General features: G+C 54.7%; 1 protein-coding gene across 1 annotated transcript in view; it reads left to right on the top strand.

Annotated features, from left to right (window-relative positions):
• LOC142491267 (CD226 antigen-like) overlaps positions 1-17,399 on the top strand; it is a 53,707-nt gene that overhangs the window by 12,326 nt on the left and 23,982 nt on the right. The window contains exon 2 of the mRNA XM_075593570.1: positions 16,449-16,518. Coding sequence (XP_075449685.1) covers positions 16,449-16,518 — 70 coding nt within the window. The remainder of the gene's footprint in view (positions 1-16,448; positions 16,519-17,399) is intronic.

Here is a 17,399-nt window from a genome sequence, read left to right as displayed (position 1 = left end):
CATGTTTGGCTGGGGGGGAGAGTGGTAGGGAGTATGTTTGGCTGGGAGGGAGAGTGGTATGGAGTATGTTTGTCTGGGAGGGAGAGCGGTAGGGAGCATATTTGGCTGGGAGTGAGCAGTAGGGAGTATGTTTGGCTGGGGGGGAGAGTGGTAGGGAGTATGTTTGGCTGGGAAGGAGAGCGGAAGGGAGTATGTTTGGCTGGGAGGGAGAGCGGTAGGGAGTATGTTTGGCTGGGAGGGAGAGCGGTAGGGAGCATGTTTGGCTGGGAGGGAGAGCGGTAGGGAGCATGTTTAGCTGGGAGGGAGAGCAGTAGGGAGTATGTTTGGCTGGGAGGGAGAGCGGTAGGGAGCATGTTTGGCTGGGAGCGAAAGCGGTAGGGAGCATGTTTGGCTGGGGGGAGAGTGGTATGGAGTATGTTTGGCTGGAAGGAGAGTGGTATGGAGTATGTTTGTCTGGGAGGGAGAGCGGTAGGGAGCATATTTGGCTGGGAGTGAGAGCAGTAGGGAGAATGTTTGGCTGGGGGGGAGAGTGGTAGGGAGTAGGTTTGGCTGGGAGGGAGAGGAGTAGGGAGCTTATTTGGCTGTGAGAGAGCGGTAGGGAGCATGTTTTGCTGGGAGGGTGAGCGGTAGGGAGAATGTTTTGCTGGGAAGGTGTGCGGTTGGGAGTATGTTTGGCAGGGAGGGAGAGCTGTAGGGAGCATATTTGGCTGGGAGGGAGAGCGGTAGGGAGTATGTTTGGCTGGGAGGGATTGAGGCAGTGAGCATGTTTGGCTGGGAGGGAGAGCGGTAGCTAGCATGTTTGGCTGGGAGGGAGAGCGGTAGGGAGCATGTTTGGCTGGGAGGGGGAGCAGTAGGGAGCATGTTGGGCTTGGAGGGAGAGCGGTAGGGAGCATGTTGGGCTGGGAGGGAGAACAGTAGGTAGTATGTTTTGCTGGGAGGGAGAGCGGTAGGGAGCATGTTTGGCTGGGAGGGAGAGCGGTAGGGAGCATATTTGGCTGGGAGGGAGAGGGGTAGGGAGTATGTTTGGCTGGGAGGCAGAGCGGTAGGGATCATGTTTGGCTGGGAGGGGGAGCAGTAGGGAGCATGTTTGGCTGGGAGGGGGAGCAGTAGGGAGCATGTTGGGCTTGGAGGGAGAGCGGTAGGGAGCATGTTGGGCTGGGAGGTAGAACAGTAGGGAGTATGTTTTGCTGGGAGGGAGAGCGGTAGGGAGCATGTTTGGCTGGGAGGGAGAGCGGTAGGGAGCATGTTGGGCTGGGAGGGATAGCAGTAGGGTGTATGTTTTGCTGGGAGGGAGAGTGGTAGGGAGAATGTTTGGCTGGGAGGGAAAGCGGTAGGGAGCATGTTTGGCTTGGAGGGAGATCGGTAGGGAACATGTTTGGCTGGGAGGGAGAGGAGTAGGGAGCATGTTTGGCTGGGAGGGAGATGAGTAGGGAGCATGTTTGGCTGGGTGAGAGAGCGGTGGGGAGCATGTTTGGCTGGGAGGGAGAGGAGTAGGGAGCATGTTTGGCTGTGAGGGAGAGCGGTAGGGAACATGTTTGACTGGGAGGGAGAGGAGTAGGGAGCATGTTTGGCTTGGAGGGAGAGCGGTAGGGAGAATGTTTGGCTGGGAGGGATAGCGGTAAGGAGCATGTTTGGATGGGAGGGAGAGTGGTAGGGAGCATGTTTGGCTGGGAGGGAGAGCGGTAGGTAGCATGTTTGGATGGGAGGGAGAGTGGTAGGGAGCATGTTTGGCTGGGAGGGAGAGCAGTAGCTAGCATGTTTGGCTGGGAGGGAGAGTGGTAGGGAGCATGTTTGGATGGGAGGGAGAGTGGTAGGGAGCATGTTTGGCTGGGAGGGAGAGCATAGGTAGCATGTTTGGCTGGGAGGTTGAGCGGTAGGGAGCATGTTTGGATGGGAGGGAGAGCGGTAGGGAGCATGTTTGGATGGGAGGGAGAGCGGTAGGGAGCATGTTTGGCTGGGAGGGAGAGCGGTAGGGAGCATGTTTGGCTGGGAGGGAGAGCGGTAGGTAGCATGTTTGGCTGGGAGGTTGAGCGGTAGGGAGCATGTTTGGATGGGAGGGAGAGTAGTAGGTAGCATGTTTGGCTGGGAGGTTGAGCGGTAGGGAGCATGTTTGGATGGGAGGGAGAGCGGTAGGGAGCATGTTTGGCTGGGAGAGAGAGCGGTAGGTAGCATGTTTGGCTGGGAGGTTGAGCGGTAGGGAGCATGTTTGGATGGGAGGGAGAGCGGTAGGGAGCATGTTTGGATGGGAGGGAGAGCGGTAGGGAGCATGTTTGGCTGGGAGGGAGAGCGGTAGGGAGCATATTTGGCTGGGAGGGAGAGGGGTAGGGAGTATGTTTGGCTGGGAGGCAGAGCGGTAGGGATCATGTTTGGCTGGGAGGGGGAGCAGTAGGGAGCATGTTTGGCTGGGAGGGGGAGCAGTAGGGAGCATGTTGGGCTTGGAGGGAGAGCGGTAGGGAGCATGTTGGGCTGGGAGGTAGAACAATAGGGAGTATGTTTTGCTGGGAGGGAGAGCGGTAGGGAGCATGTTTGGCTGGGAGGGAGAGCGGTAGGGAGCATGTTTGGCTGGGAGAGGGGTAGGGAGTATGTTTGGCTGGGAGGGAGAGGGATAGGGAGTATGTTTGGCTGGGAGGGAGAGAGGTAGGGAGCATGTTGGCCTGGGAGGCAGAGTGGTAGGGAGTATGTTTGGCTGGGAGGGAGAGCGGTAGGGAGCATGTTGGGCTGGGAGGGATAGCAGTAGGGAGTATGTTTTGCTGGGAGGGAGAGTGGTAGGGAGAATGTTTGGCTGGGAGGGAAAGCGGTAGGGAGCATGTTTGGCTTGGAGGGAGATCGGTAGGGAACATGTTTGGCTGGGAGGGAGAGGAGTAGGGAGCATGTTTGGCTGGGAGGGAGATGAGTAGGGAGCATGATTGGCTGGGTGAGAGAGCGGTAGGGAGCATGTTTGGCTGGGAGGGAGAGGAGTAGGGAGCATGTTTGGCGCTGAGGGAGAGCGGTAGGGAACATGTTTGACTGGGAGGGAGAGGAGTAGGGAGCATGTTTGGCTTGGAGGGAGAGCGGTAGGGAGAATGTTTGGCTTGGAGGGAGAGCGGTAGGGAGAATGTTTGGCTGGGAGGGATAGCGGTAAGGAGCATGTTTGAATGGGAGGGAGAGTGGTAGGGAGCATGTTTGGCTGGGAGGGAGAGCGGTAGGTAGCATGTTTGGATGGGAGGGAGAGTGGTAGGGAGCATGTTTGGCTGGGAGGGAGAGCAGTAGCTAGCATGTTTGGCTGGGAGGGAGAGTGGTAGGGAGCATGTTTGGATGGGAGGGAGAGTGGTAGGGAGCATGTTTGGCTTGGAGGGAGAGCATAGGTAGCATGTTTGGCTGGGAGGTTGAGCGGTAGGGAGCATGTTTGGATGGGAGGGAGAGCGGTAGGGAGCATGTTTGGATGGGAGGGAGAGCGGTAGGGAGCATGTTTGGCTGGGAGGGAGAGCGGTAGGGAGCATGTTTGGCTGGGAGGGAGAGCGGTAGGTAGCATGTTTGGCTGGGAGGTTGAGCGGTAGGGAGCATGTTTGGATGGGAGGGAGAGTGGTAGGTAGCATGTTTGGCTGGGAGGTTGAGCGGTAGGGAGCATGTTTGGATGGGAGGGAGAGCGGTAGGGAGCATGTTTGGCTGGGAGAGAGAGCGGTAGATAGCATGTTTGGCTGGGAGGTTGAGCGGTAGGGAGCATGTTTGGATGGGAGGGAGAGCGGTAGGGAGCATGTTTGGATGGGAGGGAGAGCGGTAGGGAGCATGTTTGGCTGGGAGGGAGTACGGCAGTGAGCATGTTTGGCTGGGAGGGGAGGGGAGCGGTAGGGAGCATGTTTGGCTGGGTGAGAGAGCGGTAGGGAGCATGTTTGGCTGGGAGGTTGAGCGGTAGAGAGCATGTTTGGATGGGAGGGAGAGCGGTAGGGAGCATGTTATGATGGGAGGGAGAGTGGTAGGTAGCATGTTTGGCTGGGAGGCAGAGCGCTAGGGAGCATGTATGCTGGGAGGGAGAGCTGTAGGGAACATGGTTGGCTGGGAGGGAGAGCGGTAGGGAGCATGTATGGCAGAGAGGGAGAGCGGTAGGGAGTATGTTTGGCTGGGAGGGAAAGCGGTAGGGAGCATGTTTGGATGGGAGGGAGAGCGGTAGGTAGCATGTTTGGCTGGGAGTGAAAGCGGTAGGGAGTATGTTTGGCTGTGAGGGAGAGCGGTAGGGAGCATGTTTGGCTGGGGGGGAGAGTGGTAGGGAGTATGTTTGAGCGGAGGGAGAGTGGTATGGAGTATGTTTGTCTGGGAGGGAGAGCGGTAGGGAGCATATTTGGCTGGGAGGGAGAGCGGTATGGTTGGCTGGGGGGGAGAGTGGTAGGGAGTATGTTTGGCTGGGAGGGAGAGCGGTAGGGAGTATGTTTGGCTGGGAGGGAGAGCGGTAGGGAGTATGTTTGGCTGGGAGGAAGTGCGGTAGGGAGTATGTTTGGCTGGGAGGGAGAGCTGTAGGGAGCATGTTTGGCTGGGAGGGAGAGCGGTAGGGAGTATGTTTGGCTGGGAGGGAGTGCGGCAGTGAGCATGTTTGGCTGGGAGGGAGAGCGGTAGGGAGTATGTTTGGCTGGGAGGGAGAGCGGTAGGGAGCATGTTTCGCTGGGAGGGAGAACGGTAGGGAGTATGTTTGGCTGGGAGGGAGTGCGGCAGTGAGCATGTTTGGATGGGAGGGAGAGTGGTAGGGAGCATGTTTGGCTGGGAGGGAGAGCGGTAGGGAGCATGTTTCGCTGGGAGGGAGAACGGTAGGGAGTATGTTTGGCTGGGAGGGAGAGCGGTAGGGAGCATGTTTCGCTGGGAGGGAGAGCGGTAGGGAGTGTGTTTGGCTGGGAGGGAGAGCGGTAGGGAGTATTTTTGGCTGAGAGGGAAAGCGGTAGGGAGCATGTTTGGCTGGGAGGCAGAGCAGTAGGGAGCATGTTTGGCTGGCAGGTTGAGCGCTAGGGAGCATGTTTGGCTGGGAGGTTGAGCGGTAGGGAGCATGTATGCGGGGAGGGAGAGCGGTACAGATCATATTTGGCTGGGAGGGAGAGCGGTAGGGAGCATGTTTGGCTGGGTGAGAGAGCGGTAGGGAGCATGTTGGACTGGGAGGGAGAGCGTTAGGGAGCATGTTTGGCTCGGAGGGAGAGTGGTAGGGAGCATGTTTGGCAGGGAGGGGGAACAGGAGGGAGCATGTTGGGCTTGGAGGGAGAGCGGTAGGGAGTATGTTTGGATGGGAGGGGGAGTGGTCGGGAGCATGTTTGGTTGGGAGGCAGAGCGCTAGGGAGCATGTTTGGCTGGGAGGAAGAGCGGTAGGGAGAATGTTTGGATGGGAGGGGGAGTGGTCGGGAGCATGTTTGGCTGGGAGGCAGAGCGCTAGGGAGCATGTTTGGCTGGGAGGGAGAGCGGTAGGGAACATGTTTGGCTGGGAGGGAGAGCGTTAGGGAGCATGTATTGCTGGGAGGGAGAGCAGTAGGGAGAATGTTTGGCTGGAAGGGAGAGCGGTAGGGAGTATGTTTGGCTGGGAGGGAGAGTGTTCGGGAGTATGTTTGGATGGGAGGGAGAGCGGTAGGGAGTATGTTTGGCTGGGAGGGAGAGCGGTAGGGAGCATGTTTGGCTGGGAGGGAGAGCAGTAGGGAGTATGTTTGGCTAGGAGGGAAAGCGGTAGGGAGCATGTTTGGCTGGGAGCGAAAGCGATAGGGAGTATGTTTGGCTGGGAGGGAGAGCGGTAGGGAGCATGTTTGGCTGGGGGGGAGAGTGGTAGGGAGTATGTTTGGCTGGGAGGGAGAGTGGTATGGAGTATGTTTGTCTGGGAGGGAGAGCGGTAGGGAGCATATTTGGCTGGGAGTGAGCAGTAGGGAGTATGTTTGGCTGGGGGGGAGAGTGGTAGGGAGTATGTTTGGCTGGGAAGGAGAGCGGAAGGGAGTATGTTTGGCTGGGAGGGAGAGCGGTAGGGAGTATGTTTGGCTGGGAGGGAGAGCGGTAGGGAGCATGTTTGGCTGGGAGGGAGAGCGGTAGGGAGCATGTTTAGCTGGGAGGGAGAGCAGTAGGGAGTATGTTTGGCTGGGAGGGAGAGCGGTAGGGAGCATGTTTGGCTGGGAGCGAAAGCGGTAGGGAGCATGTTTGGCTGGGGGGAGAGTGGTATGGAGTATGTTTGGCTGGAAGGAGAGTGGTATGGAGTATGTTTGTCTGGGAGGGAGAGCGGTAGGGAGCATATTTGGCTGGGAGTGAGAGCAGTAGGGAGAATGTTTGGCTGGGGGGGAGAGTGGTAGGGAGTAGGTTTGGCTGGGAGGGAGAGGAGTAGGGAGCTTATTTGGCTGTGAGAGAGCGGTAGGGAGCATGTTTTGCTGGGAGGGTGAGCGGTAGGGAGAATGTTTTGCTGGGAAGGTGTGCGGTTGGGAGTATGTTTGGCAGGGAGGGAGAGCTGTAGGGAGCATATTTGGCTGGGAGGGAGAGCGGTAGGGAGTATGTTTGGCTGGGAGGGATTGAGGCAGTGAGCATGTTTGGCTGGGAGGGAGAGCGGTAGCTAGCATGTTTGGCTGGGAGGGAGAGCGGTAGGGAGCATGTTTGGCTGGGAGGGGGAGCAGTAGGGAGCATGTTGGGCTTGGAGGGAGAGCGGTAGGGAGCATGTTGGGCTGGGAGGGAGAACAGTAGGTAGTATGTTTTGCTGGGAGGGAGAGCGGTAGGGAGCATGTTTGGCTGGGAGGGAGAGCGGTAGGGAGCATATTTGGCTGGGAGGGAGAGGGGTAGGGAGTATGTTTGGCTGGGAGGCAGAGCGGTAGGGATCATGTTTGGCTGGGAGGGGGAGCAGTAGGGAGCATGTTTGGCTGGGAGGGGGAGCAGTAGGGAGCATGTTGGGCTTGGAGGGAGAGCGGTAGGGAGCATGTTGGGCTGGGAGGTAGAACAGTAGGGAGTATGTTTTGCTGGGAGGGAGAGCGGTAGGGAGCATGTTTGGCTGGGAGGGAGAGCGGTAGGGAGCATGTTGGGCTGGGAGGGATAGCAGTAGGGTGTATGTTTTGCTGGGAGGGAGAGTGGTAGGGAGAATGTTTGGCTGGGAGGGAAAGCGGTAGGGAGCATGTTTGGCTTGGAGGGAGATCGGTAGGGAACATGTTTGGCTGGGAGGGAGAGGAGTAGGGAGCATGTTTGGCTGGGAGGGAGATGAGTAGGGAGCATGTTTGGCTGGGTGAGAGAGCGGTGGGGAGCATGTTTGGCTGGGAGGGAGAGGAGTAGGGAGCATGTTTGGCTGTGAGGGAGAGCGGTAGGGAACATGTTTGACTGGGAGGGAGAGGAGTAGGGAGCATGTTTGGCTTGGAGGGAGAGCGGTAGGGAGAATGTTTGGCTTGGAGGGAGAGCGGTAGGGAGAATGTTTGGCTGGGAGGGATAGCGGTAAGGAGCATGTTTGGATGGGAGGGAGAGTGGTAGGGAGCATGTTTGGCTGGGAGGGAGAGCGGTAGGTAGCATGTTTGGATGGGAGGGAGAGTGGTAGGGAGCATGTTTGGCTGGGAGGGAGAGCAGTAGCTAGCATGTTTGGCTGGGAGGGAGAGTGGTAGGGAGCATGTTTGGATGGGAGGGAGAGTGGTAGGGAGCATGTTTGGCTGGGAGGGAGAGCATAGGTAGCATGTTTGGCTGGGAGGTTGAGCGGTAGGGAGCATGTTTGGATGGGAGGGAGAGCGGTAGGGAGCATGTTTGGATGGGAGGGAGAGCGGTAGGGAGCATGTTTGGCTGGGAGGGAGAGCGGTAGGGAGCATGTTTGGCTGGGAGGGAGAGCGGTAGGTAGCATGTTTGGCTGGGAGGTTGAGCGGTAGGGAGCATGTTTGGATGGGAGGGAGAGTAGTAGGTAGCATGTTTGGCTGGGAGGTTGAGCGGTAGGGAGCATGTTTGGATGGGAGGGAGAGCGGTAGGGAGCATGTTTGGCTGGGAGAGAGAGCGGTAGGTAGCATGTTTGGCTGGGAGGTTGAGCGGTAGGGAGCATGTTTGGATGGGAGGGAGAGCGGTAGGGAGCATGTTTGGATGGGAGGGAGAGCGGTAGGGAGCATGTTTGTCTGGGAGGGAGAGCGGTAGGGAGCATATTTGGCTGGGAGGGAGAGGGGTAGGGAGTATGTTTGGCTGGGAGGCAGAGCGGTAGGGATCATGTTTGGCTGGGAGGGGGAGCAGTAGGGAGCATGTTTGGCTGGGAGGGGGAGCAGTAGGGAGCATGTTGGGCTTGGAGGGAGAGCGGTAGGGAGCATGTTGGGCTGGGAGGTAGAACAATAGGGAGTATGTTTTGCTGGGAGGGAGAGCGGTAGGGAGCATGTTTGGCTGGGAGGGAGAGCGGTAGGGAGCATGTTTGGCTGGGAGAGGGGTAGGGAGTATGTTTGGCTGGGAGGGAGAGGGATAGGGAGTATGTTTGGCTGGGAGGGAGAGAGGTAGGGAGCATGTTGGCCTGGGAGGCAGAGTGGTAGGGAGTATGTTTGGCTGGGAGGGAGAGCGGTAGGGAGCATGTTGGGCTGGGAGGGATAGCAGTAGGGAGTATGTTTTGCTGGGAGGGAGAGTGGTAGGGAGAATGTTTGGCTGGGAGGGAAAGCGGTAGGGAGCATGTTTGGCTTGGAGGGAGATCGGTAGGGAACATGTTTGGCTGGGAGGGAGAGGAGTAGGGAGCATGTTTGGCTGGGAGGGAGATGAGTAGGGAGCATGATTGGCTGGGTGAGAGAGCGGTAGGGAGCATGTTTGGCTGGGAGGGAGAGGAGTAGGGAGCATGTTTGGCGCTGAGGGAGAGCGGTAGGGAACATGTTTGACTGGGAGGGAGAGGAGTAGGGAGCATGTTTGGCTTGGAGGGAGAGCGGTAGGGAGAATGTTTGGCTTGGAGGGAGAGCGGTAGGGAGAATGTTTGGCTGGGAGGGATAGCGGTAAGGAGCATGTTTGAATGGGAGGGAGAGTGGTAGGGAGCATGTTTGGCTGGGAGGGAGAGCGGTAGGTAGCATGTTTGGATGGGAGGGAGAGTGGTAGGGAGCATGTTTGGCTGGGAGGGAGAGCAGTAGCTAGCATGTTTGGCTGGGAGGGAGAGTGGTAGGGAGCATGTTTGGATGGGAGGGAGAGTGGTAGGGAGCATGTTTGGCTTGGAGGGAGAGCATAGGTAGCATGTTTGGCTGGGAGGTTGAGCGGTAGGGAGCATGTTTGGATGGGAGGGAGAGCGGTAGGGAGCATGTTTGGATGGGAGGGAGAGCGGTAGGGAGCATGTTTGGCTGGGAGGGAGAGCGGTAGGGAGCATGTTTGGCTGGGAGGGAGAGCGGTAGGTAGCATGTTTGGCTGGGAGGTTGAGCGGTAGGGAGCATGTTTGGATGGGAGGGAGAGTGGTAGGTAGCATGTTTGGCTGGGAGGTTGAGCGGTAGGGAGCATGTTTGGATGGGAGGGAGAGCGGTAGGGAGCATGTTTGGCTGGGAGAGAGAGCGGTAGATAGCATGTTTGGCTGGGAGGTTGAGCGGTAGGGAGCATGTTTGGATGGGAGGGAGAGCGGTAGGGAGCATGTTTGGATGGGAGGGAGAGCGGTAGGGAGCATGTTTGGCTGGGAGGGAGTACGGCAGTGAGCATGTTTGGCTGGGAGGGGAGGGGAGCGGTAGGGAGCATGTTTGGCTGGGTGAGAGAGCGGTAGGGAGCATGTTTGGCTGGGAGGTTGAGCGGTAGAGAGCATGTTTGGATGGGAGGGAGAGCGGTAGGGAGCATGTTATGATGGGAGGGAGAGTGGTAGGTAGCATGTTTGGCTGGGAGGCAGAGCGCTAGGGAGCATGTATGCTGGGAGGGAGAGCTGTAGGGAACATGGTTGGCTGGGAGGGAGAGCGGTAGGGAGCATGTATGGCAGAGAGGGAGAGCGGTAGGGAGTATGTTTGGCTGGGAGGGAAAGCGGTAGGGAGCATGTTTGGATGGGAGGGAGAGCGGTAGGTAGCATGTTTGGCTGGGAGTGAAAGCGGTAGGGAGTATGTTTGGCTGTGAGGGAGAGCGGTAGGGAGCATGTTTGGCTGGGGGGGAGAGTGGTAGGGAGTATGTTTGAGCGGAGGGAGAGTGGTATGGAGTATGTTTGTCTGGGAGGGAGAGCGGTAGGGAGCATATTTGGCTGGGAGGGAGAGCGGTATGGTTGGCTGGGGGGGAGAGTGGTAGGGAGTATGTTTGGCTGGGAGGGAGAGCGGTAGGGAGTATGTTTGGCTGGGAGGGAGAGCGGTAGGGAGTATGTTTGGCTGGGAGGAAGTGCGGTAGGGAGTATGTTTGGCTGGGAGGGAGAGCTGTAGGGAGCATGTTTGGCTGGGAGGGAGAGCGGTAGGGAGTATGTTTGGCTGGGAGGGAGTGCGGCAGTGAGCATGTTTGGCTGGGAGGGAGAGCGGTAGGGAGTATGTTTGGCTGGGAGGGAGAGCGGTAGGGAGCATGTTTCGCTGGGAGGGAGAACGGTAGGGAGTATGTTTGGCTGGGAGGGAGTGCGGCAGTGAGCATGTTTGGATGGGAGGGAGAGTGGTAGGGAGCATGTTTGGCTGGGAGGGAGAGCGGTAGGGAGCATGTTTCGCTGGGAGGGAGAACGGTAGGGAGTATGTTTGGCTGGGAGGGAGAGCGGTAGGGAGCATGTTTCGCTGGGAGGGAGAGCGGTAGGGAGTGTGTTTGGCTGGGAGGGAGAGCGGTAGGGAGTATTTTTGGCTGAGAGGGAAAGCGGTAGGGAGCATGTTTGGCTGGGAGGCAGAGCAGTAGGGAGCATGTTTGGCTGGCAGGTTGAGCGCTAGGGAGCATGTTTGGCTGGGAGGTTGAGCGGTAGGGAGCATGTATGCGGGGAGGGAGAGCGGTAGGGAACATGTTTGGCTTTGAGGGAGAGCGGTAGGGAGTATGTTTGGCTGGGAGGGAAAGCGGTAGGGAGCATGTTTGGATGGGAGGGAGAGCGGTAGGGAGCATGTTTGGCTGGGAGCAAAAGCGGTAGGGAGTATGTTTGGCTGGGAGGGAGAGCGGTAGGGAGCATGTTTGGCTGGGAGGGAGAGTGGTATGGAGTATGTTTGTCTGGGAGGGAGAGCGGTAGGGAGCATATTTGGCTGGGAGTGAGAGCGGTAGGGAGTATATTTGGCTGGGGGGGAGAGTGGTAGGGAGTATGTTTGGCTGGGAGGCAGAGCGGTAGGGAGTATGTTTGGCTGGGATGGAGAGCGGTAGGGAGTATGTTTGGCTGGGAGGGAGTGCGGCAGTGAGCATGTATGGCTGGGAGGGAGAGGGGTAGGGAGCATGTTTGGCTGGGAGGGAGAGCGGTAGGGAGTATGTTTGGCTGGGAGAGAGAGGAGTAGGGAGCATGTTTGGCTAGGAGGGAGAGCGGTAGGGAGCATGTTTGGCTGGGAGGAAAAGCGGTATTGAGTATGTTTGGCTGGGATGGACTGCGGTAGGGAGCATGTATGGCTGGGAGGGAGAGGGGTAGGGAGCATGTTTGGCTGGGAGGGAGAGCGGTAGGGAGTATGTTTTGCTGGGAGGGAGAGCTGTAGGGAGCATGTTTGGCTGGGAGGGAGAGCGGTAGGGAGTATGTTTGGCTGGGAGGGAGTGCGGCAGTGAGCATGTATGGCTGTGAGGGAGAGGGGTAGGGAGTATGTTTGGCTGGGAGGGAGTGCGGCAGTGAGCATGTTTGGCTGGGAGGGAGAGCGGTAGGGAGTATGTTTGGCTGGGAGGGAGAGGAGTAGGGAGCATGTTTGGCTAGGAGGGAGAGCGGTAGGGAGCATGTTTGGCTGGGAGGAAAAGCGGTATTGAGTATGTTTGGCTGGGATGGACTGCGGTAGGGAGCATGTATGGCTGGGAGGGAGAGGGGTAGGGAGCATGTTTGGCTGGGAGGGAGAGCGGTAGGGAGCATGTTTGGCTGGGAGGGAGAGCGGTAGGGAGTATGTTTGGCTGGGATAGAGAGGAGTAGGGAGCATGTTTGGCTGGGAGAGAGCGGTAGGGAGCATGTATAGCTGGGAGGGAGAGCGGTAGGGAGTATGTTTGGCTGGGAGGAATTGCGGTAGGGAGTATGTTTGGCTGGGAGGGAGAGCTGTAGGGAGCATGTTTGGCTGGGAGGGAGAGCGGTAGGGAGTATGTTTGGCTGGGAGGGAGTGCGGCAGTGAGCATGTTTGGCTGGGAGGGAGAGCGGTAGGGAGTATGTTTGGCTGGGAGGGAGAGGAGTTGGGAGTATGTTTGGCTGGGAGGGAGAGCGGTAGGGAGCATGTTTGGCTGGGAGGGAAAGCGGTAGGGAGTATGTTTGACTGGGAGGGAAAGCGGTAGGGAGTATGTTTGATTGGGAGAGACTGCGGTAGGGAGCATGTTTGGCTGGGAGGGAGAGCGGTAGGGAGTATGTTTGGATGGGAGGGAGAGCGGTAGGGAGCATGTTTCGCTGGTAGGGAGAACGGTAGGGAGTATGTTTGGCTGGGAGGGAGAGCGGTAGGGAGCATGTTTCGCTGGGAGGGAGAGCGGTAGGGAGTGTGTTTGGCTGGGAGGGAGAGCGGTAAGGAGTATGTTTGGCTGAGAGGGAAAGCGGTAGGGAGCATGTTTGGCTGGGAGGCAGAGCAGTAGGGAGCATGTTTGCTGGGGGGGAGAGCGGTATGGAGTATGTATGGCTGGGAGGGAGAGCGGTAGGTTGTATGTTTACCTAGGAGGGACTGCGGTAGGGTGCATGTTTGGCTGGGAGGGAGAGCGGTAGAGAGCATGTTTGGCTGTGAGGGAGAGCGGTACGGAGTATGTTTGGCTGGGAAGGAGACCGGTAGGGAGCACGTTTGGCTGGGAAGGAGAGCGGTAGGGAGTATGTTTGGCTGGGATGGTGAGTGGTAAGGAGCACATTTTACTTTGAGGGAGTGCGGTAGGGAGCATGTGTGGCTGGGAGGGTGAGTGGTAGAGAGTGTGTTTGACTGGGAGGGAGAGCGGTAGGGTGCATGTTTGTCTGGGAGGGAGAGCAGTAGGGAGCATGTAAACATATAAACATCCGGAGCCTGCTGCCCAAACTGGATGAACTAAGGGCATGGTGCCTTATGCATAAACCCAAAGCCATCGTTCTTACAGAAACATGGCTATCCCCTAAAATCCCTGATGCAAATATCGCCATTCAGGGATACTCAATTTTTAGGAGAGATACTGTAGGTCAAAGAGAGGAGGAGGGGTGTTATTTTATATTGCAGACACTTTACAATTTACACTGTTAAATTGCCCACCAAGTCCACCCTCTTTTGAAACTCTAGTTGGCAAAATCTGCCTCCCCTTTTCTAAGCCCATCTTGCTTGCTGGCATCTACCGCCCCCCTAAAGCCCCTCTACAATCCTTGACTGATATCAGCCGGTTTCTTGGCTCCATTTCCTCTCTGAATGAGAAGAGTGAGCTGCTAGTTCTAGGGGATTTCAACTTCAATTGGCTTGACCCTAAAAACCACAAAATCCAGATACAACTCAAGTCACTTAACCTATCACAACTCATTTCCCAACCCACACGGATAAACCTGAAATCGCATAACCATTCCTTGCTAGACTGGATTCTCTCCTCAAACCCTAGCAGAATCCAATCCTCTGGCATCCTTCCTGATATTTTCAGTGACCATGCAATAGTGTACTGTGTAAGGAAAATTAAACCGCCCCATTCAAGCCCTAAAGTTCTCCTCACTAGAACATTTAAAAACTTTAACCCACAACAATTTCTGGATGACCTTACCAACTGCCCATGGCACAGAATCGATTTAATTCCCGACCCCAATTCTGCGCTCGACTATTTCCAATCCGAGTTCTAAAAACTCTGCGATACCCATGCTCCACTACGCAAAATAAGGGTACGGGGGGCCCACCTTCCATGGGTTACACCTGACCTTATAGCACTCTACCAGTTCAGGGATGCCTTGTGGAAAAGCTACAAAGTAACTGGCACTACCAAGGATCTCAATTACTACAGATGCCTGCGGAACATGTGCACAAGGCAAACAAGGCACGCAAAAGCACAATATTACTCTGACAATCTCCACCAAAATACATCAAACCCAGCTAACTTCTGCATGGTTATCAACAATATATTCCAGCCTCCTAACCATCAACAACCAAGTAATATCACTAAGGGGGATATTACTCTGACAAACCCCACTGACATCGCAAATGCATTCAATGATTACTTTGTGGGGTGTGCCACTAACTTATTAGCGAAACGCAGCACAAACCCCAAACATGAATCTCATCCTGGGAGTATCCCTACAGTCCCACCTCCTCCCAACACTGCCCACAATTTTCAATTTAGCCCAGTATCTGAAGAGGAGATTACACAAGCGCTCCTCAAACTAAAACTAAGCAGCCAATGTGGACCCCACTTACTACAATCTAGGTTCCTACGACTTGGTGCCCCAGCCATTGCCAAACCAATTGCGTCCATAGTCAACTCTATCCTGTCTGCAGGCCATATCCCTAAGACCTGGAAAACTGCCAGAGTTGTCCCAATCTTCAAAAGTGGGGACAAAAACACTGTCTCAAACTACAGGCCAATCTCACTTCTCCCAATTCTATCCAAAGTTATGGAAAAATGTGTCCACTCCCAATTAAGCGATTTCTACACCAAGACAAATTTCCCTAGCCAATTCCAGTCTGGGTTTCGTCCCAAACACTCCACCGTAACTACCCTGCTAAAAGTTTGCAATGAAATCCAGTGTGGAATGGAACGGGGGCAACTCACTGGTGCAGTATTCCTAGATTTTGCAAAGGCTTTTGACACAGTTGATCATGTTATCCTGCTTAAAAAACACCAGAGCTCTGGAATAGGGAAACATGCTTTAAACTGGTTTCAGTCCTACCTATCAGGAAGATCCCAACATGTGTCCATCTCAGGCTCTAACTCCAACCCCCTGGAGATCACCTGTGGTGTCCCGCATGGCTCTGTTCTGGGGCCCCTATTCTTCTCAGTGTTCATTAATGATCTTCCCACAGCTTGTAAGGAAGCCTCAATACACATGTATGCAGATGACACAATCCTATATGCACACAGCCATAGCCACTCTGACCTTCAACACATACTTCAGTCTGACTTTTTGAGACGCGAATACTGGATTTCCCAAAACAAACTGTTTTTAAACACTGACAAGACTGTAACAATGGTATTTGGGACCAAGACTAAATTTGTAAAGATTCCAGTGACTGAGCTCTTGATCAGAACCAACGCTAACACCACCCTAACACCTGTCACTAGTTTTAAATACCTGGGCTTATGGTTCGACTCCCACTTAACATTCGGGATGCACATTGATACCCTGACATCCAAAACCTATGCCAAACTAGGTGTACTTTACAGGAACAAATCCTCCCTAAGTCTCCTGGTCAGAAAGCGTATTGCACAGCAGATGCTAATGCCAATTATTGACTATGGAGACATAGTATATGGCTCGGCTCCTCAAACCCACCTTAGCAAACTTGACACCCTCTACAATTCAATTTGTCGTTTTGTTCTCCAATGCAACTACAACACACATCACTGCGAAATGCTCAAAGAACTAGATTGGTCATCACTAGAGTCTAGGCGCAAAGTTCACCTTTCCTGTCTCACCCTCAAATACTTTCTGGGCAAGCTACCCAGCTACCTGAACAAGCTCCTCACCCCTATCACATACAGCACCTATCACCTGAGATCAGACTCCAAAAGACTATTCATGGTCCCAAGGCTCAACAAAGTATCCGGACGTTCCTCCTTCTCCTTCCGTGCACCCCAAAACTGGAACAACCTACCAGAGACGCTCACATCCACCACCAGCTTAAGTTCTTTCAAATCTAAGGCTGTCTCACACTTTAATCTGGTCTGTAACTGTTTCATACGCCCATAATATATATTTTCTTTAACTGTGCACGCAATGTCTTGTATATAATGTATACCTTGTTCATTTATGTAACTGTACTTGTAACCATGTATTATTTGTTTTACTCTGTGCCCAGGACATACTTGAAAACGAGAGGTAACTCTCAATATATTACTTCCTGGTAAAATATTTTATAAATAAATAATAAATAATGTTTGGCTGGGAGGGAGAGCAGTAGGGAGCATGTTTGGCTGGGAGGGAGAGCGGTAGGGAGCATGTTTGGTTTGGAGGCAGAGTGGTAGGGAGCATGTTTTGCTGGGAGGGCGTGCGGTATGGAGCATGTGTGGATGAGAGGGAGGCTTTTGTGCGTGGTGGGGACTGTTTTGCAGGGAGGGACAGTGCGGATGAGGGGAGAGATAGAAAGACAGGATGAGGAGAGACAGAGATACAGTAGGTGATGGGGGGAGACAGAGAGAGGGGATGTGGAGAGATAGAAAGAGTGGAAGGTGTTGGAGAGAGAGAGCGGAGAAAGGAAGGGGATGGAGGGAAGATACTTGTTTTTTCCAACCTGCATCTGTTTGTGATACTGTGTGTTGTTTTTTTTTGCTCTGATTTTTGTATCACTTAATAAGGATCCCAAAAAATATATACCATTTTCCTTATCTCCCTCTTATTTCTTCAGGTCAAACAAGAGTATTTCTGTCTCCTCTGCACGTTCTGTTCTATCTACGTGACGTTGTCCAGCATAAATGGTAAGATTACCAATAAAAAAGCAAGGTTTTTCAGAAAGTATTAATTCAGTAACTATGCAGTATTAGACAGTAACATCGTGGTATGTACTAGTGCCACTTACATAGCCAATAGTGCTTGGAAAAGGAAAAGGAAGCGTCACTTGGTGCCAATGAGAACCACAAGCACTGTGAGTCTGAAAACCAGCGTATGCAGTAAACTCTGCACTGCCGAGCTCCTACTGCACCGACACACTTTATTCGAGCAAATACCCGGTATGTACCTGGCAGATACCTGGAATGCGCCACTCCTCACCTCTGACAAGCCCCGTTGCATTTGCCTTCCCAGCCTGGGTTCATGCCTGGCTGATGGGCGGCTGATCTGTTAAATGATAATGATTAGGATTTAATAGGCTGCAATGCTTCGCGTGTCTACCAGATGGCATAAATTCATGAATTGTAATGCAGTATATATATATATACTGTGCAGTATTGCAGCCAGCGGGAATAAAATGCTTCAATCCCTGCTTGGAAAATAACTCAATGTACTCGGGCAGAAAACAGTCACAAACCTCAATACACCCGGGTATACCCGAATTCGTGGGACTAGCCAAGCTCGAATAAAGTGTGTCGCCAGTGTATAGTGCAGGGCAGGGGAGGCCAACTGCAGTCCTCAAGGCCCACCAACAGGTCAGGTTTTAAGGATATACCAGCTTCAGCACAGGCAGCTCAATATCTGCCACCTGTTCTGAAGCTGCGCCACTAAATTAGCCCCCTGTGCTGAAGCAGGAATATCTTTAAAGCCTGGCTTACATTATAGGTGGCCCTTGAGGATTGGAGTTGGCCACTCCTGGTTTAGTCTGTGACACGGCTACTAAAAGCTCAAAACAGAGAGACCCAGAAAA

Source organism: Ascaphus truei, chromosome 3 (assembly GCF_040206685.1).
Source record: "Ascaphus truei isolate aAscTru1 chromosome 3, aAscTru1.hap1, whole genome shotgun sequence".
NCBI lineage: Eukaryota > Metazoa > Chordata > Amphibia > Anura > Ascaphidae > Ascaphus > Ascaphus truei.
The sequence above is the reverse complement of the archived record's forward strand: the minus strand, read 5'-3'. Positions and strand labels throughout refer to the sequence as shown.